Here is a 27,224-nt window from a genome sequence, read left to right as displayed (position 1 = left end):
GATACTTAGATTTTTTCCACACCTTGGCTGTTGTGAATAATGGAAGCACACATATCTCTTGGAAATACTAATTTTATTCCCTTTGATTATATACCTACAAGTGAGATTGCTGGATTATATGGTAGCTCTTAGTTTCTTGTGGAATCTCCAATTAGTTGCCATAATGGCTGTGCCAATTGATAATCCCACTAATCAATGTACAAGAATTCCCTTTTCTTTATACCCTCAATAACACCTGTTATCTTTCAAATGTTTTTGATAGTACCCATCCTAAGAGGTAAGAGGTAATATCTCATTGTGATTTTGATTTGCATTTCCTGACAATTAGTGACACTGAATATTTTTTCACGTATCTGTTGACCACTTGTAATTTATCTTTGGAAAAATGTCTATTCAGGTTCTTTGCCCAATTTTAAATCAGGTTTGTTTTTTGTTTGTTTTTTTTTTGCCAAGTTGTGTGCTTTATATATTGTGGATTTTAGCCTACTACTGGATAAACAATTTACAAATATTTTCTCTTGATTGCTAGTTGAGTTTTCATTTTGCTATATGAAAGCATTTTAGTTTGACATAGTCACAATCATTTATTTTTGTTTTTGTTGCATGAGACTTTGCCCACTCTTACCATGTTTATTCAACATAGTGCTGGAAGTCCTAGTCAGAGTAGTCAGTCCATCTGTCAAAACACCACAGCTAACATCACAATCAATAGGGAACACTGAAAGCTTTTCTTCCAAGTTCTGTTGCAAGGCAAGAATGCCCATCCTAGTCACTTCTATTCAATGCAATACTGAAAGTACTAGCAAAAACAGTTGGGAAAAAATAAATAAATAAAATAAAAGAAATCCACAATAGAAAGGAAAAACTAAAATTATCTCTATGTGAAGATGGCACAATCCTATATGTAAGAAAATCTTAAAGATACCACACCAAAAACAAAATATCTGTTAGAACTTATAATTCAGTCAAGTTGCAAGATTAAAAAATCAATACACAAAAAAAGTTGTATTTTTTTACACCAGTGATTTATCATGAAAGGGAATCAAGAAAATAATACCACTGAGTATAGTTCCAAAAAGAATAAAATATTTAGGAATAAATTTAAGATAATTAAAGCTTGGCACACTGAAAACTGTATGAAATTTTGATGAAAGAAACTGAAAAAGACACAAATAAATGGAAAATATTCCATGTTCATGGATTGGGAGGAAATAATATTGTTGAAGGAATTTATAGATTCAAGATAATCCCTATCAAAATCCCAAAAGTATTTTTCACAGAAATAGAAAAAGTAATTTGAAAACTCATATAGAACCTGAAGAGTCAAAACAATCTTAATGAGGAACGTACAGGCATCAAACTTTCTGATTTCAAATTATATTAAAAAGTTGTAGTAATCAAAACAGTATGATACTTGCATAAAAGTAGGCATGGGTACAAATGGAACAGAATAGAGAGCCAGAAATAAAATCAAGCATATACAGTCAATTAATATTCAACAAAGGTGCCAAGAATATACAATGGAGAAAGGATATCTTCAAATGAATGATGCTAGGAAAACTTAATACCCACATTCAAAGAACAAAATTTTACCCTATCTTACACCATACACAAAAATCAATTAATGGATTAAAGACTTAAACATATATCTTGGAATTCTCAGAACATATATATCTTAAGAACACCGCCTTTCTGAAACTACAAAAAGTATGTCTAAAATGACTGGAGAATTGGTTAGAAAGGGCTGCTTATTTCTGGCTGACCAGATTCTGATCTTTTGTAAGTCTTTGTCTTGAGGGTCAAGTTGTGGGACATTGTGTCTCTATTTCTATTTGTTGCTTTGGGTTACTGAAAACAACAACTGGGCACTGTATTAAAAAGAAAATGTTACTATTTTAGTCCTTTCCATGTCTTAAAATTCTGTTTCTCTGAGAGTGGCTAGGCATGGCGAGACTTTCCTCAATCAATAAGAGCACCATGTCTTTTACTAACCTAAAGAAATTAGATTTGAGGCTGTTGTGTAAATGGTTTCTTAGTGACAATGCAAAACCTAACACAGAGATGCCACACTAACACAGCACTGTGAGGTCTGGGGGTATATGATGCTCCTTAGGTCTAGATGATTCTGTTTCAATTCCACAAAGAGAAAGTTTCAGATTGCCTTTATGTGATTACACTATAATATTTGACAAATATTTTGCCAAATTATTTTTCTTTTCTACATTGAACTATTTTTTTTTTCTAATTCTTGTAGGCATTAACAAATTGGGATTTTCCAGAACATGACATTCCCTTAAATGGAATAAAATTGTGCTTTAATAATTTCCCATTTCCCAAATATAGAACTATTCCCTTCAAAGGAAGTTTGCCTTTCTCCGTGTGAAAAGGACATTTCTTTGTCAGATATGTTGTTTCCATAAACACAAACAGAGAAACTCCTTTTTCAATTGAACTCTTTTATTTTTTCATCTTTAAGGAATTATCACTATGAGAGTTTCATGAGCTAGAAAATAAGCATACTTAAATAGGACTTGACCTTGTTTGGCCCTTTATTCATAGAACATTTCCTAGAGCAAGGGACTTCAGAAAAATAAAGATGAAAAACAACCTTGCCCTGAACTCTGAGAAGCAAAACCCCTCCCTTTAGATTGTACTGTTGTCCTCAAAGTGCAGTCTGTTAGCATCACAGGTATCATCTCTGGGATTGTTGAAATTCACATAGAAATGTCATTTCCTGGACCCAATCCTACTTCGTGAACCAGAGGCTTTGCTTAAATAAGGCCTCAAAAAAAAAAAAAAACCACTTCAAAAAATCAATCAAGGTGATTCTTAGGCACGTTAAAGTTTGCAAACCACTGCTACAATACAAGGTAAGTTATGATTAAAATTTTTTAAAGGCTGTCTTAGCAGATTTAGGAAGTGGAAGCAAAGCCTTCTGATATTGATAAAGGAAGGCTTCTGGCATCTGAACTGAAAGGTGCTGTGCTTAGTCACTCAGTTGTGTTTGACTCTGTGATCCCATGGACCGTAGCCCTCCAGGCTACAGCTGAAAGGTAAGGAGGGCTTTCTACAGGTCCTGGTGGCTCAGTCGGTAAAGAATCCACCTGCAGTGCAGGAGACCTGGGTTCGATCCCTGGGTTGTGAAAATCCCCTGAAGGAGGGCATGGCAACCCACTCCAGTATTCTTGCCTGTAGAATCCCCAAAGACAGAGGGGTCCTGGGGGGCTACAGTCCATGGGGTCGCAAAGAGTTGGACATGACTGAGCGCCTAAGCTTAGCACAGCAAGGGGAATAACTACATGGAAGGTAAGGAACTACATGAGCAGATTTCCAAGGCCAGGGAAATTTAAATCTATCACTGTGTTGAGAGCAGGTAAGTCCAAATATAAAGTGGAAAAAAATTATCAAAGTACTTTGTGGTTACCAGGGGAGAAAATGTCTGACACCAGGAAGAAAAAGGGGAGGCCTCTTGGAGCAGCTGGTACAATGCTGGATCAGGAAGAGTAATTCCCATTTACACCACTCATTAAACTGAGGACTTGGAATACGTAAATTCAGATTCTTAGAGCTGAAAAAGGCCTTCAGGATAATCTAATACAACTAACTACACAATTCATAAGCTCCTTCTCTACAACATGTTAGATAAGTCCAAGTGTTAATGTGGTCTGTTAGGTTATATTGCATACTTACCAAGATTCTCTTATACATAAAGATATCTAATTAGCCAGGCAAAAAGGGTCCTCTTCTAGTGCTCTGAGTTTTTTTCTTTTTTTTTTATTTTCACCTGCTAATAAATCAGTATCTATAAATATATAATATTTTGAATATATGTGTCTTGTGCTAAACTATTTTTATGCTGCTTAATTAGTAGGCTTGTATTTTATACCATTTTCTCTTCCCCTAGTTTTCCATTATTTACTCATGAATTTAGAAAAAGTAACATGAAAGACCAAAACAACTTATTCCATTTAAACAGACCAAAGTTACATTTACCATTATCACATGATTGGAAGAGTACCAACAGTCCTGAGTTACATAAAGCTCCTGCCTACTGGATGGTTCTATTGATTAAATAAGATACATCTGCCTTACAGGGCCATAAGATTGCTTCAGATATCTACAATGTGAGTAGGTATCACTGTATGTGTTTAAATTCAGAGTCACTGTTATTCTCTAAAGAGGATAGACCCAATAAATTAGGGAATAAGACATCTAAAGAAGATAGACCACTACAAATAAAACTAATAAAATCATTAGGATATGACTATTTTGTATTTGTATGTAGAAGCTTGTTTATATGTAAACTAACCCTCTTTAAGAGATTTTGCAAATAATTCTGAAAAAATGAGACATCATGTAGTTAATATGAGACAGATTTTGGAGATATACTAAGGTGTGTTCCCATAAAGACACAACTTGATATTTCTTCTGTAAGGAAAACTATAACATATCCAAGTGAATGGTAAAATCTTAGCATGAGGTGTTTCTAGTTATTGATAAAAAGGAAAACTGTATAGGAAGAGTGTATTCAGAGAGACTGAAAATGAGAACTTTAGAGAAAATGAGGAGGAGACACAGGAGGAAATGCAGTAGAAGGGAAGGGACAAATAGTAAATTGTAGGTGGAAACGCTACAGTTTCTGGAAAAGTGACTGATGTCATGCAGCAAATCTTCTAAAAGGATCTGATTCCACATTGGAAATAGAAGCTTTAGACTGTTTATTAAGTTTTCTAGATAATATGTATGCACCAAAGACTAATTAGGTATGTTTGTTAGATATGTTTATCTCTTCTTAGTTCAGGTTTCCATTACTTTGAACTGGTCAAAAATACCATTCCTTTAGATAATTACAAAGTGGTTTATTATGGAGGATCTAGAACCATGTCATTTGTACATGAGATTCTTCCTTGAATTTCAGAATTAAGTAATGGAATTTTAGTGTTAGAATCACCATATAATCTATTTCCACATCTTTATCTATGGAATGTTAACTCTTAACCAAGTTCACTTAGTTAGTAGAGAGTTGGTGAGGACAGAATATTTGTCTTGTGATCAGCCGCTGCTCTCTTTATACTGCTCTGTATCACCTCTGTTTATATATTATCTAACGGTCACTGCATCTTCAGAGGTTAGCAGGGAAAAGTTGTTTGCTTTTCATTTATATTTTAAAATTTGACTTTATATTATTATAATAATTGGTTAGTTTAGTTAGCTCAAAATTTCGGATCCTGCTTCATAAAACTAGTATCACTACCTTACACATGACCCTGAAACAAAATGCTTACTAAATAATAGAGAAAAATAACTGGCATAATTAAGCTTCTTTTGTATGTTAATAAAGGAAACTGTTCTTTTGAGTTTATTCTTGAATCTGAAGTGTAAATACTGTGTCGTTAGCTGTCTCAGGGTTTCTTTAACCAAGAAATAAATTGAAATAAAGTTTTTCAGAATTCATCTCCTCGAAGTGATTGTTTAATGACTTCTGCAATATCTTACTTCAATTTTAAGTGTTAAATTCTTTTAGTCACACTATTGCAAGAGCTCTTTGCAAGTCAAGAGTCACAATTTAGGACCCTGGCTTCATTATTTTATATGGATCGGCACAAACTCAGTCACCTGTTCACTGTCAGCTCTGCCCTCATCACTGCGTACCTCTCACTAACCATAATGGCACTGCCATGTACCTAGTTACCAGTCACAGTAAGGTCTGCGGCTCGCCTTTCAGTGTACCATGTTATTTATCATCCTCAAGTTCCACACCTTTTCAAGTTTCACATCTGCAGAAATATCAACACAGCTTCTAAATATTTTCAAATATTGTAAAAAAAAAAAAATCCAGATATACCTTGTATTTGGTTATTGCACAAGGCCATCCAGTACACTTGATAAAAATTACAGTAGAGAACAGGTTTATCTGCTGATGTAAATTCCCCCATTTAGAAACACATTGTCAACATGCACAGAATATCTGAAAGACTAGAGTATTTGCACACAATGCCTTAAAAGTCAGGTGTACTTCTAAAGGGTCTAAAGTGTTTATATATATTTTCAGTCAATTAAACTACAGAATGGTGACTACATGCCCCATATATCCTATACATGGAGGATCTGGCAATGCATAGAGCCAGGATTCTAGATTCTGATTACTTAGTTGGAGAGAAAAGACATTATAATATTGCTGTATTATAAGATATGAGATTATGAGTCATATTGATGACACATTTAACAGGTGGCTCTGGTAATCACCCTCATACCAACTTAACTAACTTATACACCCTTATACTACATTTACACCTTTTTACATACTTATACTACTTAACTAACAGGCATTTTCCTTTATTTTCTCATTTGCAAAATAAAGAATGCAGACTAGAAGTTCCTTCCAGTTCCAGTTCCAGTTCAGTAATTCAGTCGTGTCCAACTCTTTGCGACCCCATGAACTGCAGCACACCAGGCCTCCCTGTCCATCGCCACTCCCGGAGTTTACTCAAACTCATGTCCATCGAGTCAGTGATGCCATCCAGCCACCTCATCCTCTGTCGTTCTCTTCTCCTCCTGCCCCCAATCCCTCCCAGAATCAGGGTCTTTTCCAATGAGTCAACTCTTCACATGAGGTGGCCAAGGTATTGGAGCTTCAGCTTCAGCAACAGTCCTTCCAATGAACACCCAGGACTGATCTCCTTTAGGATGGACTGCTTCGATCTCCTTGCAGTCCAAGGGACTCTCAAGAGTCTTCTCCAACACCACAGTTCAAAAGCATCAATTCTTCAGCGCTCAGCTTTCTTCACAGTCCAACTCTCACATCCATACATGACCACTGGAAAAACCATGGCCTCTCTTATATTTGATTTTCCCCTGCCCAATAAGATGTAATAATTTTTGCCATTTGGAATAAATGCTAACATAGTTGTTCAGCCACCCCATCATGTCTGACTCTTTTCGATCCCATGGACTGCAGCATGCCAGGCTTCCTTGTCCCACACCATCTCCCAAAGTTTGCCCACATTCATATCCATTGCATCAGTGATGCTGCCCAGCCATCTCATCCTCTGACACCCTCTTCTCCTTCCTCCCTCAATCTTTCCCAGCATCAGGGACTTTTTAAATGAGTCTGCTGTTTGCAACAGATGACTGAAATACTGGAACTTCAGTTTCAGCTTCAGTCCTTCCAATGACTATTCAGGGTTGATTTCCCTTAAGAATGACTGGTTTGATGTTGTTGTCCAAGGGACTTTCAGGAGTCTTCTCCAGCACCACAGTTCAAAGCATCAATTCTTTGGCATTCTACCTTCTTTATGGTCCACCTCTCACCCAATGTACGTGACCACTGGGAAGACAATAGCCTGACTATGTAGACCTTTTTGGGCAGAGTAATGTCTCTGCTTCGTAATACACTCACTAGGTTTGTCATAGCTTTCCTGTCAAGAAGCACGTCTTCTGATTTCATGGCTGCAGTAACCATCTGCAGTGATTTTAGAGCCCAAGAAGAGGAATTTTGTCACTACTTCCACTTTTCCCCATTCTATTTGCCATGCAGTAATGGGGCCAAATGCCATGATTTTAGTTTTTTTTTTTTTAATATTAAGTTTTAAGCTAACTCTTTCACTCTCCTCCTTCACCCTCATCAAGAGGCTCTTTAGTTCCTCTTCACTTTCAGCCATTAGAGTGGTATCATCCATCACATATCTGAGGTTCGTGATGTTTCTCCTGCCTATCTGATTCCAGCTTGTAATTCATCCAACTCAGCATTTCTCATGAAGTGCTCAGTATATAGGGTGACAGCAGACAGCACTGTTGTACTCCTTTCTTAATCTTGAACCAATCACTTGTTCCATATAGGGTTCTAATTGTTGCTTCTTGACCCGCATACAGGTTTTTCAGGAGACAGGTAAGATGGTCAGGTATTCCCATCTCTTTAAGAGTTTTCCACAGTTTGTTATGACCCACACAGTCAAAGGCTTTAGCATAGTTGATGAAACAGAGGTAGATATTTTTCTAGAATTCCCTAGCTTTCTCTATAATCCAGTGAATGTTGGCAAATTGACCTCTGGTTCCTCATCCTTTTCTGAACCCAGCTTGGAAATCTGGAAGTTCTTGGTTCACATAATGATGAAGCATAGCATGCAAGATTTTAAGCATGTCCTTACTAGCATGGGAGACACGTGCAACTGTTCAAAGGTTAGCACATTCTTTAGTACGACCCTTTTCGGGAACTGGGATAAGGATTGTCCTTTTCCAATCCTGCGGCCACAGCTGGGTCTTCCAGATTTGCTGATGTATTGAATGCAATATCCTGATGGCATCATCCTTTAGGGTTTTGAAAAGTTCTACCGGAATTAGAAGTCAAGTCAGCTTTAGAAAGCACTGCTGTTAATAAAGCTAGTAGATATGATGGAATTCCATTAGAACTATTCAAATGCTAACATATTACTTGATGTTTTAGAAAAATATATTTCAAAGCCAAAATCATTTGTCAAGACAAATAAGGATATTTTATAAAAAGTATATTATCATTCAAAACTATGGACTCCAAATTCACTCAAACCTATAAACACGTTACAGTTCTTTGTACTGTTAGTAAATTGATTCACCATTCTTAACCTTCCTTTTCTATAAAATGAGGCAAATATCTAAATGCAATAATGCATGTATTATTGTCTGACACACAGAAGCACTTACACAGAATTACTGTAACTGTCAGCATTATCTGCATAGTATTTTTTTTCCTTTTCTAAGTCCCTCCATGTTAGCCATACATTTTTATCTTCAAAATACTCTGTATGGTAGTATTATTCCCATTCTGCCTTTGAAGAAAGCAAATCGCATAGAAGTTCAGTCACTGCCATAGGGCATTTTAGGAAACAAATTTCTCTCCACACACATAAACAGAGATAGAGAACATGTAAAGTAAGAGTTCCCTGACTCCTCAAGGATGTAAAATTTTGCACAACTATTTTCATCCTAATAGACTCAATCTTTAAATGTTTATTTCCACAACTTTAAATACCTTCCATTTATACACTGCTGAAAAGATGTGTTGTGTGCGCATGTATGTATATGAAGTGAAAGTTGCTTAGTTGTGTCTGACTCTTTGTGACTCCATGGACTATAGAGTCCTTGGAATTCTCTAATCCAGAATACTGGAGTGGGTAGCCTTTCCCTTTTCCAGGGGATCTTCCTAACCCAGGGATCAAATCCAGGTCTCCCACATTACAGATGGATTCTTTACCAGCTGAGCCACAAGAGAAGCATGTGTGTGTGTGTATGAGCTGAAAAAGTTATCATTGAATTGTGATTGGTAGAAGTGGTTATTAACTTCATATTTTGTACCTTTTTGGTTCAACTTCAAAGAATTATCCAGGTGAAAAATATTCTTTTCATTAAGATGATCAGGGTAGAAGGCACAAGAGAAAGAATATGCTCGTGGACTATGACTTTCCCAGTATCATAGTGTCCAAGGTCCAAGGGCAGAGTCAGAAATAGAACTGAATTTAAATGTTTTTATTTTATATCATTCCAATGTTGCTTAGAGACAGAAAATGCTTATCATCTGGGCCTTAATGCTTTATTTTTTTCTCTGTGGTCCACAGTTGGAGAAAGAAGCTACTCAATCTGTCAACAAGGTAAAAAAGGAAACAAAACAAAACTCATTGCTATTCTGAGGAAAATAATACATGAGTTGAAAAGTCTTTAGGGTTAAATCGTTACTTACGGCATTTGTGAATACAAAGTTGCTAAACCCACATTTATGCAGCAATCACATCATGGAAGCCTTGAGACCTATTTGGTTCTTATAAAACTACCTACAGGTCACACACTAAATGCAGCACTACAGTTCTTTTTTAATTTAACAGGTAGTTTTGTGACTGTGAATCGACTGAATATGAATTGAATTATGGAAAGCTGATCTACACACCATTACTTAGCTATCTGTCAGTCACAATTCAGGTCTAATCTTTATTAGCTCGCTGCAGAAGTGTCCAAGACTGACCACAAATTCCAGAAGTGACATAATGGTTTGTCATGGAAATGTGGTTTTCATATTCTTGAAGATTTAGAAACCAGGACTCCAAAAAAAGAGACTACTTTGATGAATAACTACTCTAGTGTGGGTTGTTCTGCTACAATTCTTAGGGAGGAAGGTATCCTAGAAACAATCATAAAAATAGATGGATCTTGGGTGATCCCTATGCTTTTTCTCATTTATCTTCCTCTTGCTTTTTTTGAACAAAGTCTTAAAGGAACCATGAAAATAATAAAATTTGGTATACAACGAGGGTATTATTTTCTCCACTGGCATGAACTCATAGGTCAAATGGAAACATACTGACAACAGTTCAGATGTTTAAACAGAAAAACTGATGACAACAGTCCATGTCTTAAAGAAAACTGCTGACTGCTTCCTGATTGTGTCAATTCTTGCCACAGAGCTCATCAAGGTATATTTGCTGTCAAAGGAATCAGCACCACCTCATGCCAAACCTAAAAAAGAGAATCTAACTCTAAGGGGCTTTGAAAATTAAAAAGGATAATAATGTCAAATACATGCATCTGGGGATTAAAAGCCTTCAAAGTTCTCAGAACAAGAATGGCAGATCAAGTTGTGTCTCTCCAAACTTGTAAAGTTAGTCCATGGCCATTTTCATTGACCTCAAGTTATCTTTTTTAAAGAATACTACAGCTTTAATGGGATTTAACAGGTGGCGTTGGTGGTAAAGAACCCCTCTGCCATTGCAGGAGACATAAGATATCCCTGGATAAGAAAGATCCCCTGGAGTAGGAACTGGCAATCCACTCCAATAGTGTTGCCTGGAGAATCCCATGGACAGAGGAGCCTAATGAAATATGGTCAATAGGGTCACAAAAAGTCAGACATGAGTGAAATGACTTAGCACGCATGCACAGCTTTAATATTTCCCTCTGTTCCTTGCAAATATTGCTAAAAAGTGCTGGATTTTTAATGATGAAAAATCAGAAAGAGAAATTAAGGAAACAATCCCATTTACCATCACATTGAAAAGAATAAAATAGCTAGGAATAAATTTACCTAAATAGACAAAAGACTTGTACTCCAAAAACTCTAAGATGTTGATAAAAGAAATTAAAAATAACAAGAATAGATGGAAAGATATATCATTTTACTGGATTGGAAGAAACAATATTGTCAAAAGGGCTATACTACTCAAGGCAAACTACAGATTAAATGCAATCCCTATCAAACTACCAATGGCATTTTTCATTGAAATAGAACAAAAAAAAAATACAATTTGTATGAAAATACAAAAGATACCAAATAACCAAAGCAATCCTGAGAAGGAAAAATAGAGCTGGAATAATCAGGTTCCCAAGCTGTAAACTATACTACAAAGAGAGTCATCAAAGCAATATGGTACTAGCACAAAAGCAGAAATAGTAGATCAATGGAACAGGATGCAAAACCACATGTATGTGTGCATGTTAAGTCACTCCAGTCATGTCTGACTCTTTGCAATGCTATGGACTGGAGCCCACAAGTCTCCGTCCATGGGATTCTACAGACAAGAATACTGGCGTAAATTGCATGTCCTCCTCTAGGGGATCTTCCCAACCCAGGGATCGAATGTGCATCTCCTTCAACACAGGTGGATTTTTTACTGCTGAGTCACTAGGGAATCCCTTAGAAAGTCACTTACCTATGGTCAACTAATCTATGACAAATGAGGCGAGAATATATAATGGAGAAAAGAGAGTCTCTTCAATAAGTGGTGCTGGGAAAACTGGACAGCTACATGTAAAAGAATGAAATTAGAACATTCTCTAACACCATACATAAAAATAAACTCAAAATGGATTAAACACCTAAATGTAAGACCAAATATTATAAAACTCTAGAGGAAAACATTGGTAGAGCACACTTTGACTTAAATCACAGCAATATCTTTTGGATCTGTCTCCTAGAGTAATGAAAATAAAAACAAAAATAAACAAATGGGACCTAATTAAATTTAAAAGTTTTTGCACAGCAAAGAAAACTATCAGTCTAACAAAAAGACAGCCCACAGGTTTGTATAAAATATTTCCAAACAAAGAAACTGTCAAGGTATTAATCTCTAAAACATAAATAGCTCAATTAAAAAACATCTTAAAATGAATATAAGATCTAAGTTGACATTTCTCTAAAGAAGATATTCAGATGGTCAAGAGGTATATGAAAAAATGCTAAGCATTGCTAAATATAAGAGAAATTCAAATCAAAATTACAATGAGGTTATCTCCTCATGCCAGTAAGAATGGTCATCATCAAAAAGTCTACAAACAATAAATGTTGGAGAGGATGTAGAGAAAAGGGAATCCTCCTATACCATTGTTAGGGATATAAATTGGTACAAGAAATAGAAAGAAGAGTATGAAGGGTTCTTAAAAACCTGAAAATAAAACTACCATATATAAGATCCAGCAATCCCAACCCTAGCACATATCTGGAGAAAAATCATAATTCAAAAAGAAACATGCACCCCAATGTTCTTTAAAGAACTATCTACAAAAGTCAAGACAGGAAGCAACCTATATGTCCACTGGCAGAATGGATCAAGAAGATGTGGTACTTATATGCAATGAAATACTACTCAGCCATAAAAAATAATGAAATAATATCATTTGCAGCAACATGGATAGACCTAGAAATTATTATATTAAGTGAAATTAAGTCATAGAAAGATAAGTATCAGATGACATTACTTACATGTGGAATCTAAAAAAAAAAAAAGATACAATTAAACTTATTTACAAAATAGAATCTGACTCACAGACTTCAAAACCAAACTTATAGCTATCAAAGGGAAAAGGTAGGGAGAGGGATTAATTAGGAGTTTGGGATTAACATATATACTCTACCATATATAAAACAGATAATCAATAAGGACCTATTAAATAGCATAGGAACCCTACTTAATATTCTATAATAACCTATATGGAAAAAGAATCTTAAAAAGAATGGGTATAACTGAATTGCTTTGCTGTACATCCATTTTGAGTTTGTACATGTCAAAGCTATGGTTTTTCCAGTTGCCATGTATGGATGCGAGAGTTGGACCATAAAGAAGGCTGAGCACCAAAGAATTGAAACTTTTGAACTGTGATGTTGGAGAAGACTCTTGAGAGTACCTTGGACTGCAAGGAGATTAAAACTAGTCAATCCCAAAGGAAATCAACCCTGAATATTCATTGGAAGGACTGATGCTAAAGCTCCAATACTTTGGCCACCTGATGAGAAGAGCTGACTCATTGACAAAGGCCCTGATGCTGGGAAAGATTGAAGTCAGGAGGAGAAGGGGATGACAGAGGATGGGATGATAGTATGGCATCACCAACTCGATTGACATGAGTTTGAGCAAGCTCTGGGAGATGAAGAAGGAAACGGAAGCCTGGCGTGCTGCAGTCCATGGGGTCGCAAAGAGTGGGACAGACTGATCAAATGAACAACAACATCTGAAACTAACACAATATTGTACATCAACTATCCTGTAAAATAAAATTAAATTAAATTAAAAAACAAGAAAGTGTTGGATTTTTGAAAACAGATAAATCTGCCGACTTGAATGTAAATGTCCCCTTGTGGATGCTTTCATAGGTGCATTTTATATCTGATGTGCTGCTAGTTGACAGATGTACTACACTCCTAATTAATATCTTGGAGATTCTGGCTATAATATTTATATAAAAACAATTAAATAGTATTAATCAACAGCTGAGCAGAGATAAATGAAAATGTTCACTAATCAAAAGACATTTTAAAATGAGACTTATTATCTTAGAATTTCTCTTTATACTACCATATTTTCATTTTTACCTGGGACTTTTAGAATTAATAAAGTAACAAAGCTTATTTTTTAACAGTTTCAGGTGAACAAAACTGAGTTAAAGTACACAGATTTCCCATATAATTCCTGTCCCCCCCAACATGCATAGCCTCTTAGCCTCTTCCACTATCAACATTCCTCACTAGAGTGGTACTTTTGTTTTTTTACAACTTATGAACCCTCATTGACATATATCAAACAAATCATAATATAAACCATAGTTGAATGTGATCAATCATTATGGCATCGTACAGAGTATATACACTGCTCTAAAAATCCTCTGTGCTCTGCCTATTCGTCCTTTCTCCCAACTACTGGCAACCACTAATCTTTTCATTGTCTCTGAAGTTTTGCCTTCTTTAGAATACCATATAGTTGAAACCACATAATGTGTAGCTTTTCACATTGTCATAAAGGCTTACCTCATTGAATTCTCACAAAATAAGTATGCTTTATATCCATCTTCCTAATGAGAAATTTTAAGCTGAGTGAGGCTAAATAAGTGATATCGTAGTCAGGATTTGTTTGATTCTATGTTCTTTCCCACTACATTAGTCTACGCTGCTGCTGCTGCTGCTAAGTCTCTTCAATCGTGTCCGACTCTGCGACCCCATAGACGGTAGTCCACCAGGCTCCCCTGTCCCTGGGATTCTCCAGGCAAGAACACTGGAGTGGGTTGCCATTTCCTTCTCCAGTGAACGAAAGTGAAAAGTGAAAGTGAAGTCGCTCAGTCGTGTCCGACTCCTAGCGACCCCATGGACTGCAGCCTACCAGGCTCTTCCGTCCATGGGATTTTCCAGGCAAGAGTCCTGGAGTGGGTTGCCATTGCCGTCTCTGACATTAGTCTATACTACCTTCTAAAATTCTTACAAGTTTTATTATTAAACATAGCACCAAACTTTCTACTTAAATTAGTTTCCAAATATAGCCAGCTAATTAATAGGCAAGCTTTCTGGAATTCTCTCACAAAAACACACACATACATAATACACACACAAATTAATAAAATAAGTAGAAAATCTTACAATTTAATGTGATAAATTGTTTAAGAATATAATGTAATTTTTGAGAACTTAATGTAAGAAAATTTTAATAATTTTTAAATATTTAGTCATTTAAAATATTTGGACATTAAAAACTACAAAATACTGATGAAAAAACTCAGAGATAGCATAAATAATGGAAGATACATATCACCTTCATGAACTGGAAGTATCAGTATTATCAAAATGTCAGTTCTTTGTGTACTGATCTATAGATTCGATGAAATTTCAATCTTAAACCCAGCAACAGTTTTCTAGGTATCGAAGGGATTATATAGCACTTTATACACACAGACAAAGGAAGTAAAGTAGCTGGAACTTTTTTTTTTTTAAGAACTGTTAGAGGATTCATAACACCTGACTTCAAGACTTACTATAAAGTTGTAATTTTAAAGACACTGGGATATTGGTGAAAGGTAGACACATAGAGCAATGGAATATAATAGATAAACTGGAGGTATACCCACAATAGAGGTCAACTTATATTTAACAAAAGAGCAAATATGATTTAATGCAGAAAATATGCTGAAAAAGTTGGCTACCCATATACAATAAATAAATAACCCTTCTCCCCTACCTTGCACCATATACAAAAATCAACTCAAAATGGAATAAAAATTCAAGTGCAAAAACTAAACATTATAAAACTTATAGAAGAAAATATATAAGAAAATCTTTGTAACTCTGGGTAAAATAAAAACTTTATACAAAAGTTTCTTGTATAAAACACAAAATCAAGATCCATGTTTACATGTTTATTGATGTTTGACTTTATAAGAATTTTAAAGTTCTGTGTTAAAGAAGATACTATGAGGCTATTACAAAGACAAAGAATAGATTTAACAGAAAACATTTATAACCCATAAATAACACATAAATCACACAAATATCAAAGGATTTGATTCAAATATATATAGAGAGAGAATGTATATATATTTAAAACAGCACAAAAATAAGTAAATGACTCAATTTAAAAAAATAGGGAAAATATTTGAACAGCCACATTGCTAAAGAAGATATACAGATGAGGAAATAAAGCATACAATGATTTTCAGAGAACTTAGCATTAAAAATGCAATTAAAGTCAACCATATTTTAAAAGACATAATAATTATATTCTCAGATGACATATCTCAGACCTTATACATAGAAAATATTAAGCAGTACACACAAACTTACTCAACCTATTATAACTAATAAATAAGTTTGGCAAAGTTGCAGGATGCAAGGTCAATTCACATAAAATACTGCATTTCAATATATTGCAAAAAAAACTAAAAATAAAAATAAGAAACAATAACATGTATAATAGCATCAAAGGAACAAAATGCTAGGAATAACTAAAGAAGCACAAACTTATATACTGAAAACTACAAAAAATTGTTGAAATAAATTACAGCAGATCTAAGTAAATGGAAAGACATTTCACATTCATGGATCAGAAGATTTAACATTGTTAAAATTGTAAAGATGGAAATACGCACCAAATTAATCTACAGATGCAACACAGTCCCTATCAAAATTCCACATATTTTTTCCTCAGGAATGACATACTTATCCCAAAATTCATATGGAAATTCAAAGGACTCATAATAGCCAAAACTATATTGAAAAACAAAGAACAAAATTGGAGGAGAACTCACATTTTCTGATTTTAAAACTTACAACAAAGCTACAGCAATCAAGATAGAGTGGCACTGACATAATAATGGACATATAGATCAATGGAATAGAACTGAGTCAAGAAATAAACACTCATATTTTTAGTCTATTGATTTATAGGGTTCAATTAGAAGATAGTAGTAGCCTTTTCAACAAATGGTTCTGAAACTAATGAATTTGTTGTTGTTAACAATTGCTAAGTCATGTCTGACTCTTACGTGATCCCATGAACTGCAGGCTTTCAGGCTCCTCTGTCCAAGGGATCTTCCCAACCCAGGGATCAAACCTGCATCTCCTGCATTGTAGGCAAATTCCTTATCACTGAGCAACAAGGAGACTGCATAAAACTAATAATATTAGATTCTTCTCATATATGCAATACCATAAATGAAAGCTAACTCATAGTTAATCTAATACACAAATGTAAGAGTTAAATGTATAAAACTCCTAGAATAAAACATAAGCACAAATCTTCATAACTTTTAGTCAATGGTTTCTTAGATATGAAGCCAAGAGCACAAAGAACAAAATAAAAAAAGAGGTAAATAGAACTTTGTCAATATTTAAAACTTTTGACTTTCAAAGGGTACCATCAAGAAATGAAAAGACAACACACAAAATGGAAGAAAACTTTGCAAATCGCATATCCAATAAGGGACTTGCCTCTGGAATATAGAAAGAACTACTATATCTCAATAATAAAAAGATAACAATCCAATCTGCAAAATGAGTCAAAGATTTAAACTAATATTTACCTAGAAAAGATACTCAAGTAGGCAATAAGCAAGTGTAATTACATGTAACATAATTTGCCATGGAGGAATTGCAAACCAAAGCAACAATGAGATGTATCCACTAGGATGACTATAATCAAAGGCAAACAATAAGTGTTGACAAGGATGAGTAGAACTGAAACCCTCACACATTGCTGGTAGGAATATAAAATGGGAGAGCCTGGTCCCGCTAGAAAAGAGTCTGGCAGTTTCTCAAATGGTTAATACAGGGTCATCACATGTGGTAAATATAGGGTTATCACATGACCCGGGAGTTCCACTGTTAGGTATGTACCCAAGAGAAATAAAAACACATGCCCACACAAAAACCTATATAAAAATGTTCATCAGAATTACAAATAATAGCCAAAAGGTGGAAAGAGCCCAATGCCCAAAAACTTATGAATAAACAAATAAATCGTGAGATACCCACACACAGAATTAGCCATAAAAGGGAATGAAGTGCTGGTGCATGCTACACATGATGAAACTTAAAAACATTATGCTGAGTAAAAGAAGCCAGTCACAAAAGACCATGTGTTGTATGGTCCCACATATACATAGCATCAAGAAGAGGCAAATCTACAGAGACAGAAAGTAAATTAGTGATTATCTAGTTTAGGTGAAATCAAAATGCTTTAAAATTGATTGTGATGGTTGCACAACTGTGAATATTCTAAAAATCACTGGAGTGTATATATTTTAATAGGTAAATTATAAAGAATTATATTTTTATAATTTTATCATAAAAATGATATGCAACATCATGAGTGATTAGGGAAATGCAAATTAGAGGCATAATAAAATAATTATATACATTAGAAAGGCAAAACAAAAAATTTGACAATGCCAAGCACTGGCAAGGATATGGAGCAACTGGAAATTGTACACATTGCTCAAGGAAAGGCAAAATAGCCATTTTAGAAAAAGACGTTTGACAGTTTCTTATAACTTGATACCATATAAGAAATCTGCACTGCTTATTTCTGGCAAATTAATGTGCCAGTCCAATCCTATCCCTAAAATACCCCTCTTTCTACTTCTCCTTTGACTAATTTGACTTTTTTTTCAGACACAGTTTCATTTATTTTTTTAACTTCTTGGCTGCCTGGCATGTGTGATCTTAGCTCCTCCGTGGCCAGGGATTAAACCTGTGCCCCCTGCATTGGAAGTGCAGTCTTAACCACTGGATTGCCAGGGAAGCCCCTAATCTGACTTTTTAACAAAAAATCCTTTTACGTTGACAGCTTAGAAGTCAGTTCTCCAAAACTGTAATGTTTTTATCCTAAACCTACCCAATAACCTTAAATGTCCTCATAGAACCCAGTAGTTCATCCACATCACTTATCACTGCTGCTGCTACTGCTAAGTCACTTCAGTCGTGTCTGACTCTGTGCGACCCCATCCCTGGGATTCTCCAGGCTAGAACACTGGAGTGGGTTGCCATTTCCTTCTCCAATGCACAACCATACACAATTACCATTTACTGCCTCCTTGACGACAAGCTCCGATAGGGCAAAGTCTTTTTCTGTCTGTGATTGAACCCCCAGCACCAGCATAGCTCATGCCTTAAAAAATACTTATTTGAGGATAGATGTCTTTTTGCAAACATAATGCCAACTCTTTAGACATCATGTTGCCAGCAAAGGAAAATTAAAGCTACTAGATGTTCTCCTTTGACACAACTAATAATAATTTGACTGTAGCTATAGCTGGAGTGAAAGATCGTGAGGAGGAGAGTTTAAGTGAAAGAAAGATGCGGGAAGGAGAAAGAGAATTTGTAGCAGTCATTTAACAGACTGATTCAAAGCACGCAATTCAAATCCTCTAAAGATGTTCTGCTTTTCTTTTGGGACTCCATGCATAATTTCACAAAACTGTCAAAGAATGATCTAGAAAACCCAAGTCTCTTTTCATGTTCCTTATACGATAGACAAAGTGATCAAAGGAATGCAAAGTAAATTTGACTCAATTTTCAGTAATGGGGGCATTTTTTTAAAAGCATCAAATATAACACTTCCTTTTGCAGAAAGTGTCAGGCTAACTGATTTCTTATAAAAGGAATGTATTGAACATACACAAGTTATAGCTTTAACTGAGTTTAACATACATATGAAATGTCCTTTGGCAAGATTCCCCTTTATGTCTTCCCATTTCTAGCCTAGAATTGCTTCCAAGCAACAGAGATGATAAGAGGAAACCTTATCATCTCTGAGCTCTTAACCCTTTTCAATTTATCTCCTATTTCAAAGATTAACTAATAGAGGAAAGAAAATTGAAATGAACCCACTTCCCCAAACCAACTTCTTTCCATATTTTACTACCTAGCTTCAATACCCAATTCTTACCATCAGGACATTCTCCAGATATTATCTAAATTTCCTACAAAAATACATCTTGCTAGAGCTTGTCTTTCAAAACTTGACCTCAGAGCAGAGACTGAAATTCTACTGGTCTCTGGCATTATGTATTGGCACAAATGATGAAATTCTGGTTTTCCTTTAATTTTGTTTTAAAGTGATTTAGTTGTCTACACCTAGAAATTAAAAGAATTTTACATTAAAATCTGTACTTCTGGGTTCTTTTAAGAAATTATAATGTCAGAATCCAGGGTCTGCATTTATGCATAGCAATAACTGACCAACGATGAGTTGCTGCTGCTGCTAAGTTGCTTCAGTTGTGTCCGACTCTGTGCAACCCCACAGATGGCAGCCCACCAGGCTCCCCCATCCCTGGGATTCTCCAGGCAAGAACACTGGAGTGGGTTCCCATTTCCTTTTCCAATGCATGAAAAGCAAAAGTGAAAGTGAAGTCACTCAGTCGTGTCCAACTCTCAGAGACCCCATGGACTGCAGCCTACCAGGCTCCTCCATCCACGGGATTTTCCAGGCAAGAGTACTGGAGTGGGGTGCCATTGCCTTCTCCAGAGATGAGTTGAGGCCAGTCATTTCATTAGGTTTATCTCCTCCATTTCATCAGAGGCCCATCCCATGGAACCCTTACATTTATTACTAGCTTGTCCTCTACTGTAAACATTTGAATTTTCTGCGCCTGCCTTAGTGATGCTCTGCACCACAAGGTGAGGGGGGCACCTCTAAATGCATATTTAGGTTAGGAAGAATACTTCTAATACAGTGCTCTGCAAATTTTAATTTTATAGGCTTTTGCGGACTAAGAATGCTAAACAGTGTAAATAACACTGATTATAAGTCAAAATATATTTCAAGTTCTGGACAATCATCTTACAAATGAACTACCTGTACTGATCTCATTTAGGTCTTATATCCTGGACTAACCACTAAGCATTAGCTAAATAGTTAACCAAGAGTTATGAAGAACACCTGAATGCAGAAGTGTTTCACGAGTGTAAACATGTGCTTCTGACTTTCTGCTTTTCTAGCTAAGGAAGGTGGAATAAGATTAGAGAGTCTTAGAAAAGAAATAAAGTCAACTCTTGGAACTTTTGCAACTTGATCCACTTACTGGCAGGTCTCTCATCTAAAAGGCATTCGGAAGGGTTTCTGCTCTCACCATCAAGGAATTAAATGAGTAAAACTTGGGTTCACTTTCAATTTTTAGATTTATTGTGCTACCTTTATTTATTTAATCCCTGCCATTGATAAAACCAAGTTGATTCCCTACTCTGCCATTTATTAGATGTGTGATATTAGGCTAGTTGCTTCATTTCTTCCAGCTACAGTTTCCTTATCAGGAAAATGGTAATAAAATATCTTTCTCAATCATATTGTGAGCATTAATATGAGCTAATGAGTATAAAGTGCTTTGCATGATACTGGTACAGATTGCTAAATAATTTATTTTCCTTTAGTTTCTTCCCCAGTTTTTCTCTTCTTATTACTAAAAAAAGTAACTTTATCTTATGAAATCTATAAATAACCACACTTCCAATTCTTTAACTTCATCCATAAAAAACAAACAGACAAAAAAAAAACCTTTTCTGGTTTCTAGAATTTTAAATGTCAATAAAAGATTATTTAATCCTTTTTTTTCCATCCATGGATAATTAAATTGAATTCCATAGAGGCTAATTAATTTGCTAAAGTCACCTAAGCAGGTGATTCAAAGCCATACATTTTAAAACACAGAAGACAAAAATGAAACCAGTTTTAAATAGCAGGAATCTGTATAAATGACCTTAATAGATCACATTATGTAGGGACTCAATTTCTTTTTAATTGAGTGGATTAGTGAATTGATTAAAAGAAAGAGATGATCTCCAACTTGCATAATCAGACTGTTGATTCAAAAAAAAAAAAAAAAACAACCTTGGTGGCTTCTAGGTCTCAGATTATTCATCAGTAACCGTCAGCATGTTTGCTTGTTAACTTTTGGCCAAATGCAATCATGGAGAGAAATATGGGGAAGTTTCAAGTTTCAGAGAAGTTTTGTATTAATTAACTATGTATCTAAATATTGAGTACACAATTTGAACACAAGGTATTTTTGCACATGCCTATTTTTTGGCGTGTTAATGTTCCTGAAAAACGCTTTTATCTGTATCTGGACGTTGTACACAAAGGTTCAACAACTACAAGATATTTCAAATTACCTTATAAAATGAATTTCTTAAAAGGAAATTTTCATTGCTCATGGGGTTTGGAGACTCAAGTAAGCTCTTTCCAGATAAGATTTTTGGGGGAAAAAAAGAAACATGTTAAAGAGAGGAAAGGGAAGAAGACACCAAACAGTGCTGTCCACACTACACGGCGTTTCAGGGTCAGCCCTTCCAGTTTACTGTTACCTGAACTCTACAATGGAGCACGGCATCTGAATGCAGAGTTCCAAAGAAGAGCAAGGAGAGGCAAGAAAGCCCTCCTCAGAGTTCAATGCAAAAATCATAGAGGAAAACAATAGAATGGGAAAGATTAGCAATCTCGTCAAGAAAAAGAGATACCAAGGGAACATTTCATGCAAAGATGGGCACAATAAAGCAGGGAAATGGTATGGACCTAACAGAAGCAGACGATATAAGAAGAGGTGGCAAGTATACACAGAAGAATTACACAAAAAAGATCTTCATGACCCACGTAACCATGATGGTGTGATCATTCACCTAGAGGCAGACATCCTGGAATGCAAATTCAAGTGGGCCTTAGGAAGCATCACTATGAACAAAGCTAGTGGAGGTGATGAAATTCCAGGTGAGCTATTTCAAACCCTAAAAGATGATGCTGTGAAAGTGCTGCACTCCATATGCCAGCAACTTTGGAAAACTCAGCAGTGGCCACAGGACTGGAAAATGTCAGTTTTCATTCCAATCCCAAAGAAAGGCAATGCCAAAGAATGTTCAAACTACTGGACAATTGCACACATCTCACATACTAGCAAAGTAATGCTCAAAATTCTCCAAGACAGACTTCAACAGTATGTGAACTGTGAACTTCCAGATGTTCAAGTTGATTCAGAAAAGGCAGAAACACCAGAGATCAAATATAAAACATCCATTGGATCATCGAAAAAGCAAGAGAATACCAGAAAAACATCTACTTCTGCTTTATTGATTACAGCAAAGCCTTTGACTGTGTGGATCACAAGAAAATGTGGAAAATTCTGAAAGAGATGGGACTACCAGACCACCTGACCTGCCTCCTGAGAAATCTGTATGTAGGTCAGGAAGCAACAGCTAGAACTGGACATGGAACAACAGATTGGTTCCAAATTGGGAAAGGAGTACATCAAGGCTGCATATTGTCACCTTGCTTATTTAATTTATATGCAGAGCGCATTATGAGAAATGCTGGACTGGATGAAGCACAAGCTGGAATCAAGATTGCCGGGAGAAATATCAATAACCTCAGATATGCAGATGACACCACCCTCATGGCAGAAAGTGAAGAGGAACTAAAGAGCCCCTTGTTGAAAGTGAAAGAGGAGAGTGAAAAAGTTGGCTTAAAACTCAACATTCAGAAAACTAAGGTCAAGGCATCTGGTCTCATCACTTCATGGCAAATAGATGGGAAAACAATGGAAACAATGACAGACTTTATTTTTGGGAGCTCCAAAATCACTGCAGATGGTGACTGCAGCCATGAAATTAAAAGACACTTGCTCCTTGGGAGAAAAGCTATGACCAACCTAGACAGCATATAAAAAGCAGAGACATTACTTTGCCAACAATCGTCCATCTAGTCAAAGCTATGGTTTTTCCAGTAGTCATGTATGGATGTGAGAGTTGGACTATACAGAAAGCTGAGCACTGAAGAATTAATGCTTTTGAACTGCGATATTGGAGAAGACTCTTGAGAGTCCTTTGGACTGCAAGGAGATCCAACCAGTCCATCCTAAAGGAAATCAGTCCTGAATTCTCATTGGAAGGACTGAAACTGAAGCTGAAACCCCAACACTTGACCACATGATGTGAAGAGCTAACTCACTGGAAAAGACCCTGATGCTGGGCAAGATAGAAGGCAGGAGGATAAGGGGATGACAGAGGATGAGATGGTTGGATGGCATCACCAACTCTATGGACATGAATTTGAGTAAGCTCTGGGAGTTGGTGATGGACAGGGACGCCTGGAGTGCTGCAGTCCTTGGAGTCGCAAAGAGTCGGACACAACTGAGTGGCTGAACTGAACTGAATGCCCTTCACAGGTCAGATATAAGATACTGAGCAACTTTCCAAAGAACATCAAGAAAGTCTTCATATTTCACTTTTTACTCAGTAAGTCACACTGTTACCATCTTTAAAGATTTCCTAGGATTAATGGAAAATACGATGGATGGAGGAGCCTGGTAGACTGCAGTCCATGGAGTCACTAAGGATCGGACACGACTGAGCGAATTCACTTTCACTTTTCACTTTCATGCATTGGAGAAGGAAATGGCAACCCACTCCAGTGTTCTTGCCTGGAGAATCCCAGGGATGGGGGAACCTGGTGGGCTGCCATGTATGGGGTCACACAGAGTCAGACACGACTGAAGCGACTTGGCAGCAGCAGCAGCAGCAGGATAAATGGACATTCAACTATATTTTTATACACTAATTCATTCAACAATGATTTATTAAATGTTGCATTTACTTATATATCCAGCCAGAGAAACAACAACAAAGGTTCTAGATAGGAATCTAGCACACGTAGGAACTGAACACATGTTAAATGAATCAGGTAGTGAATGAATGCACTCCTGTACTCAACTTGCTAATCATCTGTCTAGAACTGCACTGTCTAAAATATAGCCATGAGCCACTTGTGGCTATTTTGTACTTAAAATATGGCTAGTAAATACAGGCCTTAAGTGTAAATATACACCAGATTTCTAAGACTGAGTACAAAAAAGGATGTCTCATCAATAGTTTTTATATTAATTACATATCAAAATAATAGTTTGACTGTACTGGATTAAATAAAGCATCATTAAAATTAGTTCACCTGTTTATTTTTATTTATTTATTTTTTTCCATTTATTTTTATTAGTTGGAGGCTAATTACTTTACAATATTGTAGTGGTTTTTGCCATACATTGACATGAATCAGCCATGAAAAGGGAACCCTCCTACACTGTTGGTGGGAATGCAAACTAGTACAGCCGCTATGGAGAACAGTGTGGAGATTTCTTAAAAAACTGGAAATAGAACTGCCATATGACCCAGCAATCCCACTCCTGGGCATACACACTGAGAAAACCAGATCTGAAAGAGACACGTGCACCCCAGTGTTCATCGCAGCACTGTTTATAATTGCCAGGACATGGAAGCAACCTAGATGTCCATCAGCACCTGTTTATTTTTAGAATGCCTACTAGGAAATTTAAAATTATGCGTGTGGCCTGGCTTCTATTTCTATTGGATACCATTAAGTCTTGAGATATTTGCTTGTCTGTTCCAATTTCATGATTAAAACTAAGTTTCTTCTTTCTCTTTAATGTATGATAATAAATTAGGTTTTACATGCAGACATTTTTAAATGCCAGTTTATGTTCATGAGATTTAAATCAATTATTAAGGGTAGAAATTTCTATGTTTGGATGCAAAATTGCCCCTATACAATATGACTTCCCTTTAGAGACTTCCCTAGTGACAAGCAACTTGCTGGATCCAGTTCTATAAGATGATATCTAATTCCTTCACCCTGGCATTCAAATATTCAAGGCTGTTCATCAACTACCACTAACTCACTTTACACTATCAATTGACAATCTAGATTTCACTTCTACTATATTCTTGCAACACAGGGATGAAAATTGTGACTTTATTTATGCTGTATCTCCACTCAGAGTTCTAGTTTTTCAAATCCAAATCCTGACTAGTTTTCAAGGTTTAATGTAAATATTGCGAACCTCATGCTGAATTCCCAAACTAATCTCACATAATTTTCTTTCTCCTCTTAATTCCAAAACACTGTATTCCATTAAAAAATACCTGCATTTGTTATAGAAAGTCTCTGACTTATCTATAATTGTCTCACTAACCTTTCCCTATATTCCAAAGATCATGAATAGAAAATTTATAAAGAAACCTCTAAAATATGGAAAGGCCACTCACCATGCTTTCAGGATAGGCTGTCAAGAATCAAGTTCATCATGTCTTTTAGCTAAAAGAAGGTCAAAATGCTGAGTAGTTTCTAATCCAGGGAGTGGGCAGTCACACATGTGTTCTCTATTTTATATAAGCAAAAACATTTCTGACTTAGCTATAATATCCCCTCACCAGCAAAAGAGGAGAGCTGCCAAGATGCTCACTGAGAACAGTTGTTAGTTTGTGCACAAGTGTAAATATCAGTTTGTTCTCTTTTTTTTTTTTCTTTTCTTCTTGAGGGGTGGAAAGGAGGAAGAATGGGATAGGACTCTAAAAGCCTGATTTATTTATAACCAAACGTATCCTTATTTTATAACAGATGATCACTTAAAGCATTGTGTGACACTTGAACAGCATTCTGTCAAAATGCAACATTAGTAGAGCTGATAGCAATGAGCACTTCTTGCAAACAGCAAGAGTCCCCTCTAAAGTCTTCTCTCTTGGCACTGGGGCTTTGCTAAATCTGGCTTGCCATTTTGTGAGTGGGAACAATCAGCTTTGTAGGTTGGAGGGAAGTATTATAATTAAATGTCCACCCACTTTTTCCTTTTTGATGAAAGGCTCCCATGAAACTTACTAAAATAAGGTACATCAAGACAGATGAATTTTTGATGAATAAGTCAAAGCACTGACGAAGCTGGCTTTTCACATAAAGAAACTTCACTAATTCACAGGAAATTTTTAGGCCTAGATTATTAACACTGTAACGCTTAATAATGATTAATATGATAATATCCATGGAACAAACAGGAGATTTTACCATTTAATTGGTAGCAAGTGTAGTGTTCAGCATGAATTTACTTGGTGAAAACAAATAGTAATAAAACCAAAAAAAATAATGGTGGAATTTTTAAGATTTAATTTTAGAGATATATTAAATAATAGTAAAAACAATGCCTATTATTTAATATATGATAGCATGGTTTTGAATAATAGTTATATTACCACATTAAAGTTACAAACTGTATCTTGGGCAAAATTCTTAAAAGATGTTATCAAATTGTTACAGATTCCTTCTGAAGGAGATCTGGAGCAGGGTTTATAATGTCTGGTTTTGATAATTATTTGCTATTATCACTGTGAAGTATTATTTTAAAGCATCCTTTTACAATAGAGTAGAAAGGGACGCTACTAAATAATTGGGATCAGGCGTATATCTCAAGTCCAGTTACTGGAACTCTTCAGTCAACTTTTTAGAGAGAAAGAAGACTGCATTGGTGTTAGGAATGCGTTTCTTCATTCAAGACAGATAATATTAAGAACTAGCTTATAGACTTTGCTATTAGAGGAGGTTTAAAGTGATAAGAAATAAAATCCTTACTCTCAAGAATTACTGAATATTTTTATTTTTAAGGTAAAATTAGTATCTTTA

The 27,224-nt window shown here is 35.8% G+C and overlaps 1 protein-coding gene across 6 annotated transcripts in view; it reads right to left on the bottom strand.

Annotated features, from left to right (window-relative positions):
- The window catches only part of CTNNA3 (catenin alpha 3), a 1,829,362-nt gene that overhangs the window by 830,072 nt on the left and 972,066 nt on the right, over nucleotides 1-27,224 (bottom strand). The window contains exon 10 of one of the 6 annotated variants that reach the window (XM_043476819.1): nucleotides 16,402-16,483. The exons of the other annotated variants lie outside the window; for them this stretch is intronic. Coding sequence (XP_043332754.1) covers nucleotides 16,469-16,483 — 15 coding nt within the window. The 3' untranslated portion in view covers nucleotides 16,402-16,468. Of the gene's footprint in view, nucleotides 1-16,401; nucleotides 16,484-27,224 lie in introns of those variants that run through there. 6 annotated transcript variants of the gene reach the window in all.

This window comes from Cervus canadensis, chromosome 8 (genome assembly GCF_019320065.1).
Source record: "Cervus canadensis isolate Bull #8, Minnesota chromosome 8, ASM1932006v1, whole genome shotgun sequence".
NCBI lineage: Eukaryota > Metazoa > Chordata > Mammalia > Artiodactyla > Cervidae > Cervus > Cervus canadensis.
The sequence above is the reverse complement of the archived record's forward strand: the minus strand, read 5'-3'. Positions and strand labels throughout refer to the sequence as shown.